The sequence below is a fragment of the Oryctolagus cuniculus genome, chromosome 6 (assembly GCF_051225735.1).
Source record: "Oryctolagus cuniculus isolate XC-2025 breed Fujian yellow rabbit chromosome 6, ASM5122573v1, whole genome shotgun sequence".
Taxonomy (NCBI): Eukaryota; Metazoa; Chordata; class Mammalia; order Lagomorpha; family Leporidae; genus Oryctolagus; species Oryctolagus cuniculus.
Genome location: NC_142872.1, coordinates 202134 through 221466, shown reverse-complemented (window position 1 = coordinate 221466; position 19333 = coordinate 202134). Strand labels below are relative to the sequence as shown.

The 19333-nt window shown below is 60.2% G+C and overlaps 1 protein-coding gene across 2 annotated transcripts in view; it reads left to right on the top strand.

Moving 5' to 3' along the window:
- The window catches only part of WNT9A (Wnt family member 9A), a 41662-nt gene extending 23161 nt beyond the window's left edge, over positions 1-18501 (top strand). The window contains exons 4-6 of one of the 2 annotated variants that reach the window (XM_089334666.1): positions 388-798; positions 17807-17915; positions 18281-18501. In XM_089334666.1, the coding sequence (XP_089190792.1) occupies positions 388-798; positions 17807-17915; positions 18281-18291 (531 nt within the window). In that variant the 3' untranslated portion in view covers positions 18292-18501. Of the gene's footprint in view, positions 1-387; positions 2623-17806; positions 17916-18280 lie in introns of those variants that run through there. The other variant, XM_051840090.3, reaches the window with a different exon arrangement.
- Positions 18502-19333: the final 832 nt, after the last annotated feature.

The following is a 19333-nucleotide window of genomic DNA, read 5'->3' as shown; positions in this document are numbered from 1 at the left end:
CTGTCCCTGATATTCAGATGGGGGTGTGGCTGGCTGACATGCAGACCACCAGCCAGCGGCCAGTGGCCCCAGTCTGCCCCACTGGCAGACAGTCCCAAGAGGGTCCAGCCAGAGTGTTGTCCTGGCCAGTTCAGCCAGCAGTGTGTGGAGACCAGATGGCAGATCCTTGGGTGGGGCACAGGGCTGAGCCCTTGCCAAAGGCGGCCTTGGGGGTCAGAGGTGCTGGCTGTGGGATCTCTGTCTTGGGCAGTCCTCGCATGTGAGCAGGTCCTCAGAGTGTGCTGGGTGCTGGTGCCCACCGCCAGCCAGGCATGGGTCTGGGTGCGTGGCTGTGGGGTCCAGCCCACCAGAGGGTCCCTCATGCCCTCCCTCCCTCCCTCCCACCAGGTGATCAAGGCCGGGGTGGAGACCACATGCAAGTGCCACGGTGTGTCTGGCTCGTGCACGGTGCGGACCTGCTGGCGGCAGCTGGCGCCCTTCCACGAGGTGGGCAAGCACCTGAAGCACAAGTATGAGACTGCACTCAAGGTGGGCAGCACCACCAATGAAGCCACTGGCGAGGCGGGCGCCATCTCCCCGCCACGGGGCCGGGCCTCGGGGATGGGCGGCAGTGACCCCCTGCCCCGCACACCAGAGCTCGTACACCTGGACGACTCGCCCAGCTTCTGCCTGGCTGGCCGCTTCTCCCCAGGCACCGCTGGCCGCAGGTGCCACCGGGAGAAGAACTGTGAGAGCATCTGCTGTGGCCGCGGCCACAACACACAGAGCCGGGTGGTGACAAGACCCTGCCAGTGCCAGGTGCGCTGGTGCTGCTATGTGGAGTGTCGACAGTGCACGCAGCGCGAGGAGGTCTACACCTGCAAGGGCTGAGAGCGCTTCATCTGCTGGCTGCACAGCTGGTGCTGAGGGCCAGGGTCCTCAGGGCTGTCTGGGCTCACCATGGCCTCCTCTCAAGGGCCCAGAGGTGGGAGCCAGCTCCTGCCTGTCTGTCCGGCCTCTTGCTTGTGCCTTGGGCCTCGGCTTCCTCCCCTTGACCCGAGAGCATTGCGGCCAATGCTTTCTGAGCTGTCTCCCGTTCCTGCCGTGCCAATCCAGGTGTGACCTTCCCCCTCCTGCGCCTTGGGCTCCCTCTGAGGCCAGGAGAGCAGGTGCACCTTGGTGACCACAGGGCTGCTGTGGAGATGGGCGTGGCCTGGGCCGTCCCTGCACCAGCACTGCCTTTAGAGAGCAAACCACTAGGAGAGCAGGCAGCCTGCCCTGTCCCCAGCGCCTGGCCGCCAATGCCCGGCCCTGGGGATGCCGCTGTCCCTCTCTGACGTTGAGCACTTCTCTTTGGAGTGAATATCAGTGACTTTTAAGTTATTACTATTATTTAACTATTATAATAATTATTATTTTCTCCACCTGACCCCGGCCTGCGAGGACCCCTCCTTCTCTCCCTAACATTCGCTCCTGACCTTGCTCCCTCCCACCTGCTCTGTCTTTGAAACCACTAAGCCAAGGTGGACGCTGGCATTGCTGTCAGAGGCAGGCAGCACGCGGGGCTGCCACAGCCCTCTGTGTGCACCAGTGTGCTCCGGCCAGGGCCCCCAGTGGTCCCTGTTTAGCCCCATGGGCGGACGGCCCAGAGTGTGCTCCAGCCAGCAGCCCCCACACCCACCATGGATGCAGACTCTGGGGCAGGGTGGCGGGGCGAGCCTCACTTGCTCTGTTCCTGGGGGCAGCCCTGGCTAGCAGAAAACAGCTGCTTTTGGCCTACATGGACACGGCTTGGTTTGTGTGGTGTGTGTGTGTGTGTGTGTGTGTGCACGCTGTGCTCAGCAGTTGTTGGAGCGCTGAGTGGGCTCTGCTTCTCACGTCAGCATGGACAGCAGCCTTCGACCTCTGTGGGCATGGGTTAGGGTCTGGGCGGGCAGCAGGTGTGGGCACAGGACTACTGAGTGAGTGGATTCCTCCAGGAACTGTGTTTTTAAAAGAAAACCTATTTATGTTGATGTCAGTTTCTGTTCCGTATCATAAATGGTAAGGTTTATTCTCCTGTGGCTGTGATAACATCCCCACCAAGGGCTGCCCGGTGCGTGGGGCTGAAGCTGAAGCCTTCTAAGCCCACACCCAAGGCCTCCTTTCCAAGAAGTGACCGTGGTGGCCTCATGTGATAGTCTTGTCCCTGCCCTGGCTGCGGGTGGGGCCTGTTCTCTCCTTGAACGCCATGTTGGGCTGTGTCCTCGGTATTCAGAGTGCTCATTTCACAAGGCAGACTGGCAGCGGCTGGTGGGTCCTGGATGCGAGGCTTGCTACCTGAGGGCGTGGGGGCTGCTGCTTTGCCTCTTCTGGGAAAAATGGTCTGGGGGCAAGGGTCCCTCTTGCCAGCATTCCTGCTGCAGGGCTGTGCTGGCCGCCCCCCCTGGGGGAACCTGTGCCTGGTCTGGTGGGTGTGGCACAGGGAGGGCCCACCCCACCCCATGCTGAGTCTCTAGGAGCCAGTTGATTGATTTCTCTACCTCATCTGCGCAGGGAGTCGGTGTGTACCTGATTGACTGTGGAGAATGTATTTATTTAACAGCTTTGTATAACAGAACCAGAAACAAATGGAAACACTAAATAAATGTATTTTAAGTTATAGCCAATCTCAGTCTCTTACCTTCGCATAGCCAGTGGCATGGGAGGGGTCTGTGCTAACCCACAGTGAGCTCTGACCCAGACTAGGGGTGGCCCCAGCCCCCTCCCGTGTCCAAGCCTCACTGTCCTGTCCCTGGGGAAAGGGCCCTGTGCTCAGAGCCCTGCTCCTGTGCCCTGGCTCCTGGGTTCTCCCACACTGGTCCTCAGTCTTCCTGCCCTGATGGGGTCCTGAGGCACAACAGACCCCACCCCAGGCTCTCTCTGGTTGGCTCTTAGCCTCTCAGGCCCCAGCCCCTGCAGGCCCAGTCTTCTGAGCTGCCTCGTGGTCTGCTCTCTGCTGTAATGAACTCGCTGGGACTCTCACTGTCTCCTGCATGACCCGGATACCACACCCCAGCCCTGAGGGGTGAGTGGAGCCCAGGGGTAGCCCCAGGCTCTCCAGCCAGGCACAGGGCTTCGAAGCTAAGGGATGCTGGGTGGGTGGCTTCAAGCTACCCAAGCCAGGGAGTAGGTGGCCTTGGTGGGGCCTCGTCTCCTGGGTGACTGAAGCTACAGGAGCCCGGTCTGGGACAAACCATGCAGGTCCCTGTGCGCTGCCAACCTGCTGCCAGGGCACGCAGACCCTGAGAGCAGAGCCTTCTTGGTGTGCCTGGGTCTCCTCCATTGGACCTGCATCCCAGCTTTGCAGGCCAGGGTCCCCTGTGTGGTGGACAGTCTATGTATGGCCAGTCTTGCAGGGTGTCTGTGTCCACACGTGTGTGTCATGTGTGTCTACATGCATGCATGTGTGGCCACGTGAAGGCCTATGTACATCTGCCCACATGGGTCTGTTGCGTGTGTCCACATGCATGCATATGTATGTGCAGGCCTGTGTGCCCACTTGGGTCTGTTGGGTGCATGTGTGTATGTATGTCCACATGCATGCCTGTGTGTCTTCCCACCTGGGTCTGTTGGGTGCATATGTGTGTGTGTATGTCTATATGCATGCTTGTGTGTGTCTGTCCACTTGGGTCTGTTGGGTGCATGAGTGTATGTGTCCACATGCATGTATGTGTATGTGTGTGTGTGCAGGCCTGCGTGCACACCTGGGACTGTTGGGTACATGTATGTCTGCCCACCCAGGTCTGTGTTGGGTGCATGGGGGGCTATGCCAAGCTGCAGCTCACCCCTGTCCAGGCCAGCCGCAGGGCCTTATGTGGTGAGTGAGGTCTGAGCCAATGGACCTGAGTCTGAGGCAGGGGAAAGGAGGCCTGCCCAGCTTTCCAAGCCCAGGCACCGAGTGGGTCGACACATTTTGGAGACCTGCCAGGGGCAGCGAGAGACCCTGGGGAAACTCTGGAGGCCAGGGTGTCTGTCCTGGCGACACCTGCCAGTCGAGAGCTGGCCCTGAGGGCTCAGAGGTGGGCCCGGCATACCACACAGGTGGCAGCTCCACTGGCCCTCCCCTCTCTGCTGTGATGGCGAGGGGATTAGGTCAGGAGGCGGCTTAGGTAATGTCTCCACAGGGGCCTCGCTATGTAGCCTTCCAGGCTGACTGAAGGGACAGAGCAGTGTGGGGGTGTGGGGGGAGGTGCAAAGTGTGATGTTCCCAGCCCCTGTGTCATGGGGTTCTGGGACCACCAGGAACCAGGAGGGTGTCCTGGCTGCCTTCCAGAGCCCCATCCCAGGAGGCACCCAGCATCTGCTCAGGGCCAAGAGGGGAAAGGCCAGAGGTCAGGGTCCCTCCCTCCCTGCCCCCACCAAGCTGCTGCAGAGACTGATGTGCACACCCCCGTGCATGCATATTTCTGTGGCCTTGCACCTGAGGGGGGCCTGTGCAGGCACGGGGCAGGGGGTCGCCACTGTTGTCCTCGCTGGGGCACTGCCCTGCTGCACCCTGTGACCAACTTCTCCCACCCCTGGCGTCTGTGTTCTCAGCACATCCAGTGCAGCTGGGCCTCCCTGCCTCCTGCCACTGCACCTGCCCCACCCCCTCCCCAGCCAGGCCCCTGCCCACCTCTGTGCAGGCTCAGCTCCCTAGGGGTGGCCCCTGGGGTTCCACACACCATGGAGGCTGCATGGTCCTGCCTCCCCACCTGCTAGCGCCAGGGCCTTGCTTTCCTCATCAGCTTTGGAGGTGGGGCTGATGGCCCCGGTCCCCTTCCTGGTGGCCCCAGATTCTGGTCTGGAGACTCCTGTCCTGGCCAAGCCAGGCATAGGGCAGTGGGGGGGGGCAGCTCTACTTGAACCCCCACCCACCCCAACCATGGGCACAGCCCCCGCCCCGGAATAGAGGAGGGACTAGCGGGTTGCCAGGGAAACAAGGCCAAACAAACACTGCCCCCTTGCAGGGCGGGGTGGGGGGAGTACTGTGGCAATGACCTCATCCGCCCACCCAACCTGCTCCCAGGCCAGGCTGGAGGTGGGGGGTCCTGGCTGGCAGGGGGAGTCATGCACGTGTTTGTGTTGGGCCCACGTCCATGGAAACGGTGGGGGTTGGGGGTGTAGCTGGCTCCTGCTGTGGTTATGAGCGGCTGTGCGGCTGCCAGAGCAGACTGGGGGGGGGGGGACAGAGCCGGGACGGGGGACAGGGGAGGGAGCACTCAGTGGATCTTACCCGAGGGTGAGTGTCACTCGCCAAGCAGGCCCCACTCCCACTTTCTAGCAGCAGGCCGGCCGTGAGGGCTCAACTGCATCTCCCAGGGACACCCCACGAAATTCCCTCCACCTTGGGATGGTCCTCCCTGGATCCAGGGTTCGATCCAGGGTGTGCCCAGGGGCAGCCTGGTCTCCAGATGTGGCACCCGCCTAGGTGACAGCTCAAGGTTCTGATTGCGGTTTCATCTGCCCTGACATTGTTGTTCAATAGAGAAAACTCCACGTTTCTTGCAGTATTGTCAAAAACCACGTGAACTCGTAAAATATGATGTGTTGTGCCTGCTGAGGATCCCTGCTGAGACATGCCTGGGAGTGCGTCAGGTTTCAGAGCTTTGAGACTCTGGACTATTTGCAAAGACTTTGCCAGCTGAGCATCTTTGGTGGGTGATGTCGGGCTTACAAGGTTCAGACTGTGCAGCATTTTGGGTTTTGGACTTGAGGTTTGGGCACTGCATCTGCTTGTCCATGCTGCCCCCTTGATCTTCCTCCCTCCACCCTTGCTTCCCAGGTGTCAGGTTTTAGGCAGCAGCAAGGTGTGTTTTGACTTACGTGTTCACAGGACACCCTGGGCGACGTTGGAAGAACAGACTTGGCTCAGAGCACAGTGTTAGGTAAAGTGTCCTTAGCATCATTAGAAGATCTGCGAAAGAATGCCATCTATGAGGAAGGAATTAAGAAGGCAAACAATGTCCAATTCAGGATGAAAAAAAAATGGTTATTGAGTGAAAATTGGAATAAGTAGCCCAAGAAATCTTGGAGAAAAAGAGATCAACTTCTCCCTGGCCACTTTCCAGCCACTGTGACGGCCGACTGGACGTCATGGTCAGCTCCTCTGGAGAGAGGGCTCCTGGGACAGCAGGCAAAGCTCTGTGCAGGCGGAGGCTGGGCTGGAGCCGGGACACAGACAGGAGCTGCACGGGCCAGGGCAGCAGAAGCAAAAGGCTGAGCTTGCACAGCGACACCCATTCTTGTGCCTGTGTGACTCAGGACAGAGGGACATCCGTGTTTGAGCTGGGGCTGCTGCAGGCTTGTGCCCAGGTGCTGTTGCTGCTGCCGGACCGCTGTGCAGCCAGAGCTTCTAAGCTCCTCGGAGAGATGGAGTCATCTCCCGCCCGGCCATGCACATGCAGCCTGACTCACTGCAACAAAAACTGGAATAAAGACTTGGGAAAGTGTGGACATATTTTTGTTTAGACACAGAAATTGTGCATGTCGGTGGGGCACCCTGTGAAGTTCCTGTGCGGATGCCTGAGGCTGAGCACCGGCAGTTTCTTCCTGGTGAAAGCATCCCAGGCCCTTTTTTCCAGCTCCTTGGAAACTCGCAATGCATGGTCATGCTCTGCACCGGCCCCTTGAGTGGGCAGCGGGGCCCTGGAGCTTCCCCTATCCGGTTGTGAGGCCATGTCCCTTGCTCCCCACCCCGTCCTAGCCTCGATCACCACCTCCCCACTCTCAGCCCTTGTCCAGCTGTGTCTGGCCCACAAGGTCCCGTCCTTCTCATGGCTGGGTGGTACTCCCAGTGCCCTCATCGCTGGTGGACACCTAGGTCAGCTCCACCTTGCTGCTGTGGACAGTGCTACAGGGTCCAGTGCAGGTGACTGACATCAGGATTTCATTTTCCTCAGATGTGTGAGGCAGGGGAATCCCACAAAAGGTCACAGCCTTGAGCATCACAGCATGAGGCCGAGAGCTCCAGCCTACAGTGTGAGGAAGGGCACGTGGGTGACAGCCAGGCCTGCCCAGCCCCATGGGGGTGGAGGTAGGGGATACCGGGCTGCAGAAAGAGACAACAGACAGCAGTGAGGCCTGGATGCCTGGATTCTTGTGGAAAACAAAGCTGAGATAAAAATAAAGACCTCGGAATAGAGGCTGAGGAGGCGGGGCAAGCCTGTGTGAATTCAAACTGGGGGACTGTGGCCTTGGGACACAGAACCTGCACCACAGCTGTGCTGTGACACCCTGGAGTGGACAGCAGGGTGAGCAGAGCCTTTGCCCCTGGAGTGGGCACTGAGTGGGCATTGCCCTCACCCCTGGAGTGGACAGGAGAGTGGGCAGAGCCTTTGTCCCTGGAGTGGGCACTGAGTGGGCATTGCCCTCGCTCCTGAAGTGAACAGTGGGTGGGCAGCACTCTCACCCCTGGAGTGGACAGCAGGGTGGGCAGCACTCTCGCCCTTGGAGCAGAGGGTAGGAGGCACCTAGAGTGGACAGCGGGGTAGGCAAAGCCTTTGTCCCTGGAGTGGGCAGTAGGTGGTCAATGCCCTTGCCTCTGGAGTGGACAGCAGGTGGGTATTAAGAAAGCAGTGTTGTCACCGGTACAATGGCTCAATAGGCTAATCCTCCACCTGCGGTGCCGGCACACCGGGTTCTAGTCCCGGTCGGGGCGCCGAACTCTGTCCCAGTTGCTCCTCTTCCTGTTCAGCTCTCTGCTGTGGCCGGGGAGTGCAGTGGAGGATGGCCCAAGTCCCTGGGTCCTGCACCCGCATGGGAGACCAGGAGAAGCACCTGGCTCCTCGCTTTGGATCAGCACGGTGCGCCGGCCGCAGTGGCCATTGGAGGGTGAACCAACGGTAAAGGAAGACCTTTCTCTCTGTCTCTCTCTCACTGTCTACTCTGCCTGTCAAAAAAAAAAAAAAAAAAGCAGTGTTGTTGAGACATTAATATCGTGTGCTATAGATTTTTACAAACAGTTTGTAATGTATTTATTTTGTAATGTATTTATTTGAGAGACAGTGAGAGACACATGGTCCCATCTGCTGGTTCCCTCCTCAAATGCCCACGACAGCCAGGAGAAGCCAGGAGCTCCACCTGGCTTTCCCATGTGGGTGGCCGGGGCCCAAGCACTTGAGCTGTCAACTGCCTCAAGGAAGGAAGCTGATCTGGGGGCAGAGGCAGGACTCGCACCCGGTGCTCGGACTCGGGTGTGGACGTCTTTACCTCCAGGCTGGATGCCCAGCTCTGAGACGTCTCAGGTCAGCAAATCCCAACCTCCCTCTTACCACCTTCTTGTTTTTGCCCCTCTCCTGCCTTTTTTTTTCTGTGAAAGTCGTTGCAGCAGCCAGAGAGGCACTGATAGGCCAGGTGACCAGTGGACTCAGTGAGTTTGACACAGAAGGGCTGAGTGTGCTGTATGTGGCCTCAGGAGGCCAGCAGCCGGTCTGTGGCCAGAGAAACTTTGAGGATGTGTGGGGGGTTGGAAGACCAGGCCCTTGGGAGAGGAACTGACTGGGAAGTGGGCAGGGAATGGACAGCAGCGTTTTCTTAAAAAAAAAAAAAAAACGTTTTTCTCTTCACTCATTCCACAAATACTCCAGGCACAGCTGGAACAAGGGCGTCACTGTTAGAAGTAAAACCGCACTCTGAACACACTTTGTCTACACGATGGTCCTGGCACCTACCGGCTTTGATTAAGTCAGCCATGGTGTGACCCCAGAGGATCCCTTGCAGTGACAGTGACAGTGGGGACGCCAAGGTCACCTGCCATCTGCCATGTGAGTGAGGTGATACCCAGCCATGTGGACAGCAACCAGGTCCACCAAGGCTACTGTGGAGTGTGGCAGTGGCCAAGGGTCCTGCTGTGCACGTCCACACAGGCTGTGAATGACCCTTGGCCAGACTCTGCCACGGCACCCTGCCTTCATCGCCTGGAGGACCTAGCAATGGGGGTCCTGCAGCAGAGGTGAGGAGAAGGTGCCTGCAGGGGCGACGTCCTAACAAGGAGAATGAGGGAAGGGCTTTCCACCTTTGAGCACAGCTGTCTGGTGCGGATGGATGGGACAGGCTCTGACCAGGAGGGGCTATTGAGGCAAGGGTCCAGAAGCCAGCGGATCTCCTGCAGGTGTTGTAAAGGTGCGCATGGACGGGCAGGGGTGAGTCAGTGGAAGGTGAGGAAGGGCTGCTGTTAGCAAGAGAACCCATGAGACCCCAGTAGGGGCAGCTTCAGACCCTGCCAAATGCAGGTGTGGCCACGGAGCTGCCGGCCAGCCATGGCAGAAGACAGCCAGGAGGCAGGGCACATGGACTGTTGGGGCAGCAAGTGTTTGAGGTGTGAGTACCACCCTGATGCAGCCGCCGAAGGCAGGGCCTGGGAAACCCCTCTCCTCACCAAAGGCAGAGGTCCTTTTGTGGATGCAGAAACACCCCCCAGAAGCAGTGAGCAGTGCCTCCATGTCGCATGCACTGCTGGCTGGGCCACTGGGGGTGCACCAGCCACACGTCAGATACCGTCTGTGCAGAACTTAAAGTGAGACCCAGGGCCAGCACTGTGGTCCATGTCCCGGCTGCTTCACTTCCCATGCAGCTCCAGGTGCTAGTGCACCTGGGAAAGCAGCAGAGGATGGCCCAAGTGCTTGGGCCCCTGCACACACGTGGGAGACCTGGATGAAGCTCCTGGCTCCTGCTTCAGCTTGGCCCAGCCCTGGCTGTTGCAGCCACTTGGGGAGTGAACTAGTGGATACAAGACCTCTCTGACTTTCAAAAAGAGAAGCGTGGTAAACACCTACCTCGGCTGGCATGCCTGTGGCGTCCTGCAGCTCTGCCCTGACAGCCTCCAGGTCACAGTAGGGTGCACCCCTCCCAGGTGAGGGCTGGGAGACCCCAGTTTCTCTGGGCCCAGCTGGGATAGGCCAGGTGTGGGGCGTGGAAGCTGGTGTGGCACAGGGTGAGCTGGACAGCTTGGAGGAGAGAGATGGGGAAGAGGAGTGAAAATGATGCCAGATTTTGGGGGATTCTTTTCAGGACCCCCAGAGCTGAATGCAGTGACCATGACGTGAGGACATCGGGGGCCTGGCATCCTGATACCTGCAGCAGGGCCTGGAATCTTCCATTGCAAGACCTGGCAAGTCCCATCCTCCTGCTGGCCAGCCCTCCAGGAGCTGAGCCTCAGGAACCCCTGTGGCAAGTGGTGAAGCCCCTGCCCCACCAGCTCAGGGTCTGCTCTGTCCATCACTGCCACTGTCCACCTTGGCCTTTCCCGGATGTGGGTTCCTTGTCCCTGCCCACCCTGCCGGCTTAAGGACGCCCTCCCCGGGAAAGGGACAAGGCCCTGGATGGGCAACCTGGTGCCTGGACGCGGTTAGCAGGCTCAGTCTGTGCACAGCAAGGTCCCCTGACTCAGATTTGGGCTGGGGTCCACCGAGGGAGTCTGGGGTCAGACCTCAGGGAGGGGAAGGGCCAGGGCTCTGAGAAAGGCCGCCCAGCAAGTGGTCACTGCACCCGGAGCGTTCTCCACGCCCAACAGCCCACGGAGTCGAGGCCCAGGCGGCACCGGGACTGAGAAGGCCCCGCGCCCGGGTACTGCTCGCGCCCCAGAGGCGGGCTGTGACGTCGGTGCAGCGGTGGGGCCGGGCGCTCTGCGGCGACCCCTTGTGGCCGCGCCGCCGCCGCACACGTGGCGCTCAGGGCGTGCCCTCTCCTTCTGCAGAGGGGTTTGGGGAGGGGAGGCCGCAGCCGCTTGGGTCTTCAGAGGGGAGGGACAGAAGGAGGGGGAGGGGACTCTGATCTGGGGAGATGAGCTGAGCTCCCAGAAGGGATCCTCGGCCGGCCAGAGCAGAGCCTGGAGGCACTCAGGTGTGCCCAGAGCCGAGGAGGACCCTGCCCACAAGGTCCAGAGACCCCAGGGTCCGGGTCCTTGGTCATGAGCACAGAATTCTGGGGTAGGCTGGCTGCCCCCTGCAACAGGTGAGGGGCACAGGCATTTGCAGTCCCTGCCAGGGGCTGGGTTAAATGGGGTTGTCAGCCCTGGCCCCACCATTCCCAGCCTGGCTGTGTCGAGTAAGGGCCACTCTGGGCACTGTCCCCAAGGCCTTCAGGCCATGTGGGACTGACCCTGTGACTAGGGCGAGTCTGTGTCCTCCAGGTTGCTGCCTGCAAAGCCCTCACACACGAGTCCCGATGATACCTGCAGGGCCCCACACTCATTGTCCAAGGCCTCCGGCCACACCCCTGGCCAATCTCAGCTGACCTTGGCTACACAAGTGTGATATGCAGCTGCCTCAAGCCTTGGGGTGGCTGACCTGTCACAGAGCTAGCAGACACGTAACAGAGTGGGCTGAGCTGTCACAGAGCCGGGTGAGCTGTCACAGAGCAGGCTGAGCTGTCACAGAGCTGGGTGAGCTGTCACAGAGCAGGCTGAGCTGTCACAGAGCTGGGTGAGCTGTCACAGAGCCGGGAGACCTGTCACAGAGCAGGCTGAGCTGTCACAGAGACGGGTGAGCTGTCGCAGAGCTGGGTGAGCTGTCACAGAGCCAGGTGAGCTGTCACAGAGCAGGCTGAGCTGTCACAGAGCCGGGTGAGCTGTCACAGAGCAGGCTGAGCTGTCACAGAGCTGGGTGAGCTGTCACAGAGCAGGCTGAACTGTCACAGAGCTGGGTGAGCTGTCGCAGAGCTGGGTGAGCTGTCACAGGGCTGGGTGAGCTGTCACAGAGCAGGCTGAGCTGTCACAGGGCTGGGTGAGATGTCACAGAGCAGGCTGAGCTGTCACAGAGACGGGTGAGATGTCACAGGGCTGGGTGAGATGTCACAGGGCTGGGTGAGCTGTCACAGAGCAGGCTGAGCTGTCACAGAGCTGGGTGAGATGTCACAGGGCTGGGTGAGATGTCACAGAGCAGGCTGAGCTGTCACAGAGATGGGTGAGCTGTCGCAGAGCTGGGTGAGCTGTCACAGAGCCAGGTGAGCTGTCACAGAGCAGGCTGAGCTGTCACAGAGCCAGGTGAGCTGTCACAGAGTGGGCTGAGCTGTCACAGAGCTAGCAGACACGTCACAGAGTGGGCTGAGCTGTCACAGAGACGGGTGAGCTGTCACAGAGCAGGCTGAGCTGTCACAGAGCTGGGTGAGCTGTCACAGAGCCGGGAGACCTGTCACAGAGCAGGCTGAGCTGTCACAGAGACGGGTGAGCTGTCGCAGAGCTGGGTGAGCTGTCACAGAGCCAGGTGAGCTGTCACAGAGCAGGCTGAGCTGTCACAGAGCTGGGTGAGCTGTCACAGAGCCGGGAGACCTGTCACAGAGCAGGCTGAGCTGTCACAGAGCTAGCAGACACGTCACAGAGTGGGCTGAGCTGTCACAGAGACGGGTGAGCTGTCACAGAGCAGGCTGAGCTGTCACAGAGCTGGGTGAGCTGTCACAGAGCCGGGAGACCTGTCACAGAGCAGGCTGAGCTGTCACAGAGACGGGTGAGCTGTCGCAGAGCTGGGTGAGCTGTCACAGAGCCAGGTGAGCTGTCACAGAGCAGGCTGAGCTGTCACAGGGCTGGGTGAGCTGTCACAGAGCAGGCTGAGCTGTCACAGAGACGGGTGAGCTGTCGCAGAGCTGGGTGAGCTGTCACAGAGCTGGGTGAGCTGTCACAGAGCAGGCTGAGCTGTCACAGGGCTGGGTGAGCTGTCACAGAGCAGGCTGAGCTGTCACAGAGCCGGGTGAGCTGTCACAGAGACGGGTGAGCTGTCGCAGAGCTGGGTGAGCTGTCACAGAGCTGGGTGAGCTGTCACAGAGCAGGCTGAGCTGTCACAGAGCTGGGTGAGCTGTCACAGAGCAGGCTGAGCTGTCACAGGGCTGGGTGAGCTGTCACAGGGCTGGGTGAGCTGTCACAGAGCAGGCTGAGCTGTCACAGGGCTGGGTGAGATGTCACAGGGCTGGGTGAGCTGTCACAGGGCTGGGTGAGCTGTCACAGAGCAGGCTGAGCTGTCACAGGGCTGGGTGAGCTGTCACAGGGCTGGGTGAGCTGTCACAGAGCAGGCTGAGCTGTCACAGAGCAGGCTGAGCTGTCACAGAGCTGGGTGAGATGTCACAGGGCTGGGTGAGATGTCGCAGAGCTGGGTGAGCTGTCACAGGGCTTGGTGAGCTGTCACAGGGTTGGGTGAGCTGTCATAGAGCCGGGTGAGCTGTCACAGGGCTGGGTGAGATGTCACAGGGCTGGGTGAGCTGTCACAGAGCAGGCTGAGCTGTCACAGAGACGGGTGAGCTGTTATAGAGCAGGCTGAGCTGTCATAGAGCCAGGTGAGCTGTCACAGAGCAGGCTGAGCTGTCACAGAGCAGGCTGAGCTGTCATAGAGCCAGGTGAGCTGTCACAGAGCAGGCTGAGCTGTCACAGAGCCGGGTGAGCTGTCACAGAGCTGGCTGAGCTGTCACAGGGCTGGGTGAGCTGTCACAGGGCTGGGTGAGCTGTCACAGAGCAGGCTGAGCTGTCACAGAGCCGGGTGAGCTGTCACAGAGCTGGGTGAGCTGTCGCAGAGACAGTGAGCTGTTGCAGAGCTGTGTGTCCTGTCATGTCCCTGCCTGCACCCTAGAGATGGAAGGACAGGGTGAGGGGGTTCAGAGGATCTGCCCCAGACAGGAAGTGTCAGGTGCCCGATTCTTAGGCAGGGACAGCAGGGTCTGACTTGCAAGCCCAGAGGTCAGGGCATCCAGGGCCCATTCTGCTCAGGCAGAAGGCTCTGGAACAGCTGGAGCTTGCCCTTGAACCATGCAAGGCACACTGCCATGGGCACCAGCACTGCCGAGGCCGCCATGGCCAGCTGCACCTGGCGGTGCCCTGCCCCTCCCCAGGCCCGCAGACAGGAGCCACCCCACAGACACGGAGGCCAGGGCCTGTGCGGGACCTGGGTTGTGTCCCTCCAGACCCCAGGGCCATCAGCTTGTGGCTCACTCCCCTACCTAGCACCCATGAAGGGGGCTGCCCTCCTGTGGTGCCCACAGAGCTGTGCCCCCTGGGGATCAGCCCCTCCCTGTGCCACCTGCCCTGGTCCTGGCTAATCCACTGACAGCACAGGGGCCCTGGGCGCAGAGGAGCCGACAGTGTGTGTACAGATGGGGTGGGGATCAGGGAAGGTGGGTGGGGCCCCCTAGATTCCCTGAGCTCAGATCTCAGCCCTCTCCCCACTGTCCCAAGGCGTGGGAGGTAGAGGGAGGGTGGGGTCTCTGCACCAGGGCTTGGATATTACTCAGGCTTCCGCAGAGGCAGCATGAGATTCTGTGTCTGTGGGCACTGGGTTCATGGCTTCCGGAGGTGAGAGGTGACTGCCTTACATGAGGTTGTTGGGATGGAAGCCTGGTGGCCTTGCCAGGACAGCCACACAGACGACACTGGCCAGGGCATTCCTCTGCTTCCCAGCAAACACGTGACCCTTCCTGTACTCCTCTGCCATCCCCCAGGCTCAGCAGGCGCCGGAGCAGGGGGCTCCGATCTTAAAGAGCAAACCTCCAAGACCCTGCGACTAGTAAGTCTTGCTCCTGTGCAAGCAGCTTGTCCTGGGTGTTCCCTGCAGGCAGGAGAAGCCATCGAGCGCGGCCTCCGGTCCGCCCTGGGCCCCGGCTGGCTGCATGCTGTCTCTGCCTGGCCTCTCTGTAGTCCTGGGGGGTGGGGGAGCTGCGGTGGCTTCTCAGGCTGGGTGAGCCAGGCTGCGACACTGCCCCACCCCTGTCACCCCATCCCAGGCCTGTGCCTGCCCAGGCAGCCTCTGCCCTTCTCCCTTCCTGAGCCAGCATGAAGGCCCCCACCCCACCACCACAGGGCACACGCGCTCTGTCCCGGCCTCTTCTTGCCTCTAGCCCAGCCCACTCCCCCGGTTGTTACCCCCTGCTCCTAGAGCCTACCCCAGCCGCTGCCCCAGAGAGAGCACGACAGTCAGAGTCAGGAGCTGTGCCCCCATGGGCTGGCCCCCTAGGCCTCTCTCTTGAGTTTCTGTCCCCAGGTTGGTCCCCACCATCTCACCCCACCCGGCCTCCTTCCTTTTTCCTGACATCTTCCTGGGACCAACCTGCCCACTCGTCTGCCCCCGTATGGCAGCCCCGTGGCAGCGTCCTTATGGCCAGTGTCCTATGGCCACACCCACCAAGACCCCAGGACCCTGTGGCCTTCTCATTTGCAGGTCCAAATCCTATCAGCAGGGCCCAAACAAACCTTCTCCCCCTGCAGGCACCTCTGGGGCCGCTGTGGGCAGGAACTTTTGCACTGGTGCCTGAGAAGTCTCGAAGACAAGGCCACGGGTGAGGGTGTGCTGACGGAAGAGAGCCTAGTGTCTTTCCAGCTGGAGTTGGGGCGTGGAGGAGAGAGGAAGTGGTCAGGCCCTGGGTGCAGCACAGGGGCAGCCAGCAGAGGGCAGGAGGGAGGCCCAGCAGCCTTGGTTCAGAGGACAGGGTGGGGCATTTGATGTAAATACTGAGTGCTGCCAGATTCCGGGGATGAAATCTGGCTCTGCTGGTGCAGGGACCTGGGTGCTGGCCAAGAGGGATGGGAAGGCTGGACCAGGGCCTCCTTCAATTGGGACTCTGCCAGCAGAGGCCTTGCAGTGACCGAGAGTCCCACAAGTAGCCCCCGGGGGAAACCATTGGGGCAAAGGCCCTTGGCGGCCACCCCAGCCACACCCTGGGGCCAGAAGGAGGGAAGACCAGGGTCTGCTGGCCCCACACAGCCGCACAGGTTCCTGCAGCCTGATTATGATAGACAGGAGGAGCAGGCACAGGGCCAGCACTCCGTGGCTGTGCCGGGAGCAGAGGGGAGTCCCCGCCTGACGCTCCTTCCACTACGTCCACCTCTGGAGAGGGTTGCTGTTGGCCAGGAAATGCAGGGGACACATGTCGCTGAGGGGGCACCATGGAGGCAAGGGGACGGGGCCCTGTGGGACAGCGGATATCCAGACCCTAACCCTAACCCTAGGTACATGCAGGTGGCAGGCTGCTCGGACCCCCTTCTATAATCAGCAGGAAGAGGAAAGACCTGAGAATTTGGGCTCTTCTCACCTGGGAGTTGTAGTGCAGGTCTTGTTGCCCCTCTGTGGGGATCAGGCAGCTGCTGTCCCAAGAATCAAGGTCATTGAGAGGGCATGGGAAGGGGCAGGATGGAGGTGTGGCCCAGGGGTTGGCCGTGGATGAAGAGAGTGAAAAAACAGAGCATTATGGGAGCTGCTGAATGCTGCCCTGAACCCCACACGTGGTCAGGCAGCCCAGAGGGAAACAAGGGAGGTACACAGGAGAGGGGACAGAGGGACAGACACAGCCCAGTGTCAGCTGCACTTGATGCTTGGCTAGGGGAAACCAAGGAGATGGATGGGGGGCCCTGAAGAGGGGACTTTGAGCCCTGCTGCCCCTGGGGTGGTCCAGGTGAGGGTCTGCCACTCTCACAGGGCACGCACCCAGTCTCTGGGCCAGGAGGGGCCTCATGGTCTCCTACGTTAGCAGTGCAGGGGGCCAGGCCACCTGGGACCCAGTCACTGACATCCAGCATTACACTCTGCCCTCCCCTCCTCTGTTGCTCCCTGGCTCCTTGGATCCCCTCCCTCCCCAGATCCCTCTCCTATCCCAGTGTAGCCCAATACTCTTTGGTTTAAGGAATGAGCTTGGTGTTTGCAGGTGGAGGCACCAGGCTGGGCTGAAGGCATGGGGCGGGGGGGTCAGACTAGGCACTGGGATTGGGGAGACCACACCTGGGACACTGGTCATCCAGGCGTTGGAAACGGTGGCCACAGGACTCCACAGCAGGATCAGGCCTGGCCTTCTTCAGAGCATATGGTTTGTGGAGGGGTGGGAAGGGTCCCCTGTGCCCCCTCCTGTGAGGGCTTGGCCCTAGGGCATGCACAGTACGGTCTACCTGGGGCAGGTCTCCCAGACGTCTCCAACACAACTGCATTGGTTGTGAAGCACAGGGCACCTCTCCTGTGCTGGGTCCTTCCCCTGGGAGCTGCCTGAAGAATTTTTAAGTTCTTATGGGTGAGTGAGTGTGGCAGGCCCAAGGTTGTATGTTACTGCATGCTAAGAGTGCAGGTGACCCAGAGAGGATGTGATATTTGTGCCTGTGGATGTGTGTACATGTGTGTGTTCTGTGTGTCCATGCATGTGTGCTGTGTGCATGTGTCCACCTATGGTGCCCTTACATGTGTGTGTTTTGTGCACTTGTGCTCTGTGTACACCCCTTTGGGGCCTTGCAGAACTCCAGTGGAGAAACTGAGGCTTATGGTGTGGGACACCCAGTGGTGGTCACCTCAGAGTCAACAGGTGAGGGAGCAGACCCAGGAGCACGCCTGGGGTCCTGGGCTGGAGGTCTTGTCTCCAGGGCCCCTCCTCAAGAAAGAGCACTGACTCTGGGTGCTCAGGAGGTGTTGCAGAAGGAATGAGTGACCAAGCACTAATCTGCTTGCTCAGTTTCTTCACTCACTCGTTAATTTGCTTGTCCATCGCTTCTTTTTTTTATTTTTATTTTTTTGACAGGCAGAGTGGACAGTGAGAGAGACACAGAGAGAGAGGTCTTCCTTTGCCGTTGGTTCACCCTCCAAAGGCCGCCACGGCTGGTGCGCTGCGGCCGGCGCACCGCGCTGATCCTAAGGCAGGAGCCAGGTACTTATCCTGGTCTCCCATGGGGTGCAGGGCCCAAGTACTTGGCCCATCCTCCACTGCACTCCCTGGCCACAGCAGAGGGCTGGCCTGGAAGAGGGGCAACCGGGACAGAATCCGGCGCCCCGACCAGGACCTAGTGTGCCGGCGCCACAAGGCGAAGGATTAGCCTAGTGAGCCGCGGCGCCGGCCTTGTCCATCGCTTCATTTGTTCCTTCTTCCCTTCCTTCTCTAGGTATCTGTGAGTCTGGCTGAACCAGACAGGGGGCCTATGTCTCCCAGAACAGCTAAGCCTGGGGCTGCTCAGCCTCGGGGACAGATGGCCTTGGATCTACCAGGTGCAGGTACTGTTGGGAGCTGGGAAGACTACACCAGGAGTGATTTTCCCCAGAGCCACAGGCTGCCCCAGGAGGAGGGAGCTCCCCACTGCCCGGGAGGCTGCAGGAGGAGCCCCACACACCAATATAGCCTGGAGCCCCTAGAGGCCCCCTCACATTTCCCTCTCCTGGCCCTCACCCCATGCTCCAGTGCCAAGGAAATACAGAATTGCCCACTGCACTGGCAGCCCCTCGCCCCCAATGCTTCACAGTGGGGCCTGCGGCACTCAGCTTCAGCCAGAGACACCGGGAGACCAGGATCCCTGTGGCCAGGGCTCCCTTCTCTGAGCAGGGGCTCCGTCTCAGTCCCAGCTGCTCTGCTTCCAATCTAGCTCTCTGCTAATGTGTCTGGGAAATCAGTGGAAGATGGCCCACGTCCTTGGGCTCCTATACCCACATGGGAGACCCAGAAGGAACTCCTGGCTCCTGGCTTCAGCCTCGCCCAGTGCCTACCATTGCAACCATTTGAGGAGTGAACCAGCAGATGGAAGATCTCTCCCGCCACCAACTCCAATCTTCAAATAGATAAATAAATACAGTTTTTTTAAAAAGACCCTCTCAATGGCCCCTCACCTGGGCTACCTTCTCTGAGGACACCTCCTGGGAGGAGAACCAGACACCTGCACCTGGACGCTCCTGTTCCAGGCCTGCTCCTATGCCTGCTCTGTGGACCCTGGGGCCTGGCACAGGTCAATGAGTGACAGCTCAGTGCATGAAAGGCAGAGTGGACAGGCAGTGGGAGGATACCCAGTCAGGGAAACGGGGGCCCCAAGACAGGAGGGAGCCAGCTGAAGCTACAGGCAATGAGCATGGGAGGGGTCAGAGGCATCCCAGTCGGCCCCAACCTTCTGGCCCTTTCTTTCCACCCCTGCTTGAGACAAACAACTTTTTGTCTCTCTCTGAGTTGCTGGGCAGCCCAGGCCCTGCTCCTGGAGTGTAAGGGGGAGCTAGACCTTGGTCACTCTGACCAGCGAGCCTCCCAGTGGGGCCTGGTGCTGAGCAGCAGCCCTAGCTCAGCCCCCATCAGATCTGGCCAGGACCCCAGGGCCACAACTGAGAGCGGAGGAAGTGTCTGGGCCTCCTGACTCATGGCCCCAGCAAGAACAACCCAGTGGGCCTGATTGGGGTGGGACACGGAGGGAAAAGGGTCTCTCCTTGGCCAGATCCCCTGGAACACAGCTGGGCTCAGCCTCAACTTTAAAAAATGCTTATTTATTTTTCATCAACTTGAAAGGCAGAGCGACAGGGACAGAGAGATCTGCCACCTGTGGGTTCACTCGCCAGCTGGGCCAGGCGGAAGCCATCATCGGCATTAGCAGGAAGCTGGGTCAGAACCTGGATCTCTGTGGCTCTTCTGCTGGCTGTGGGCATGCCACAGGCCACTT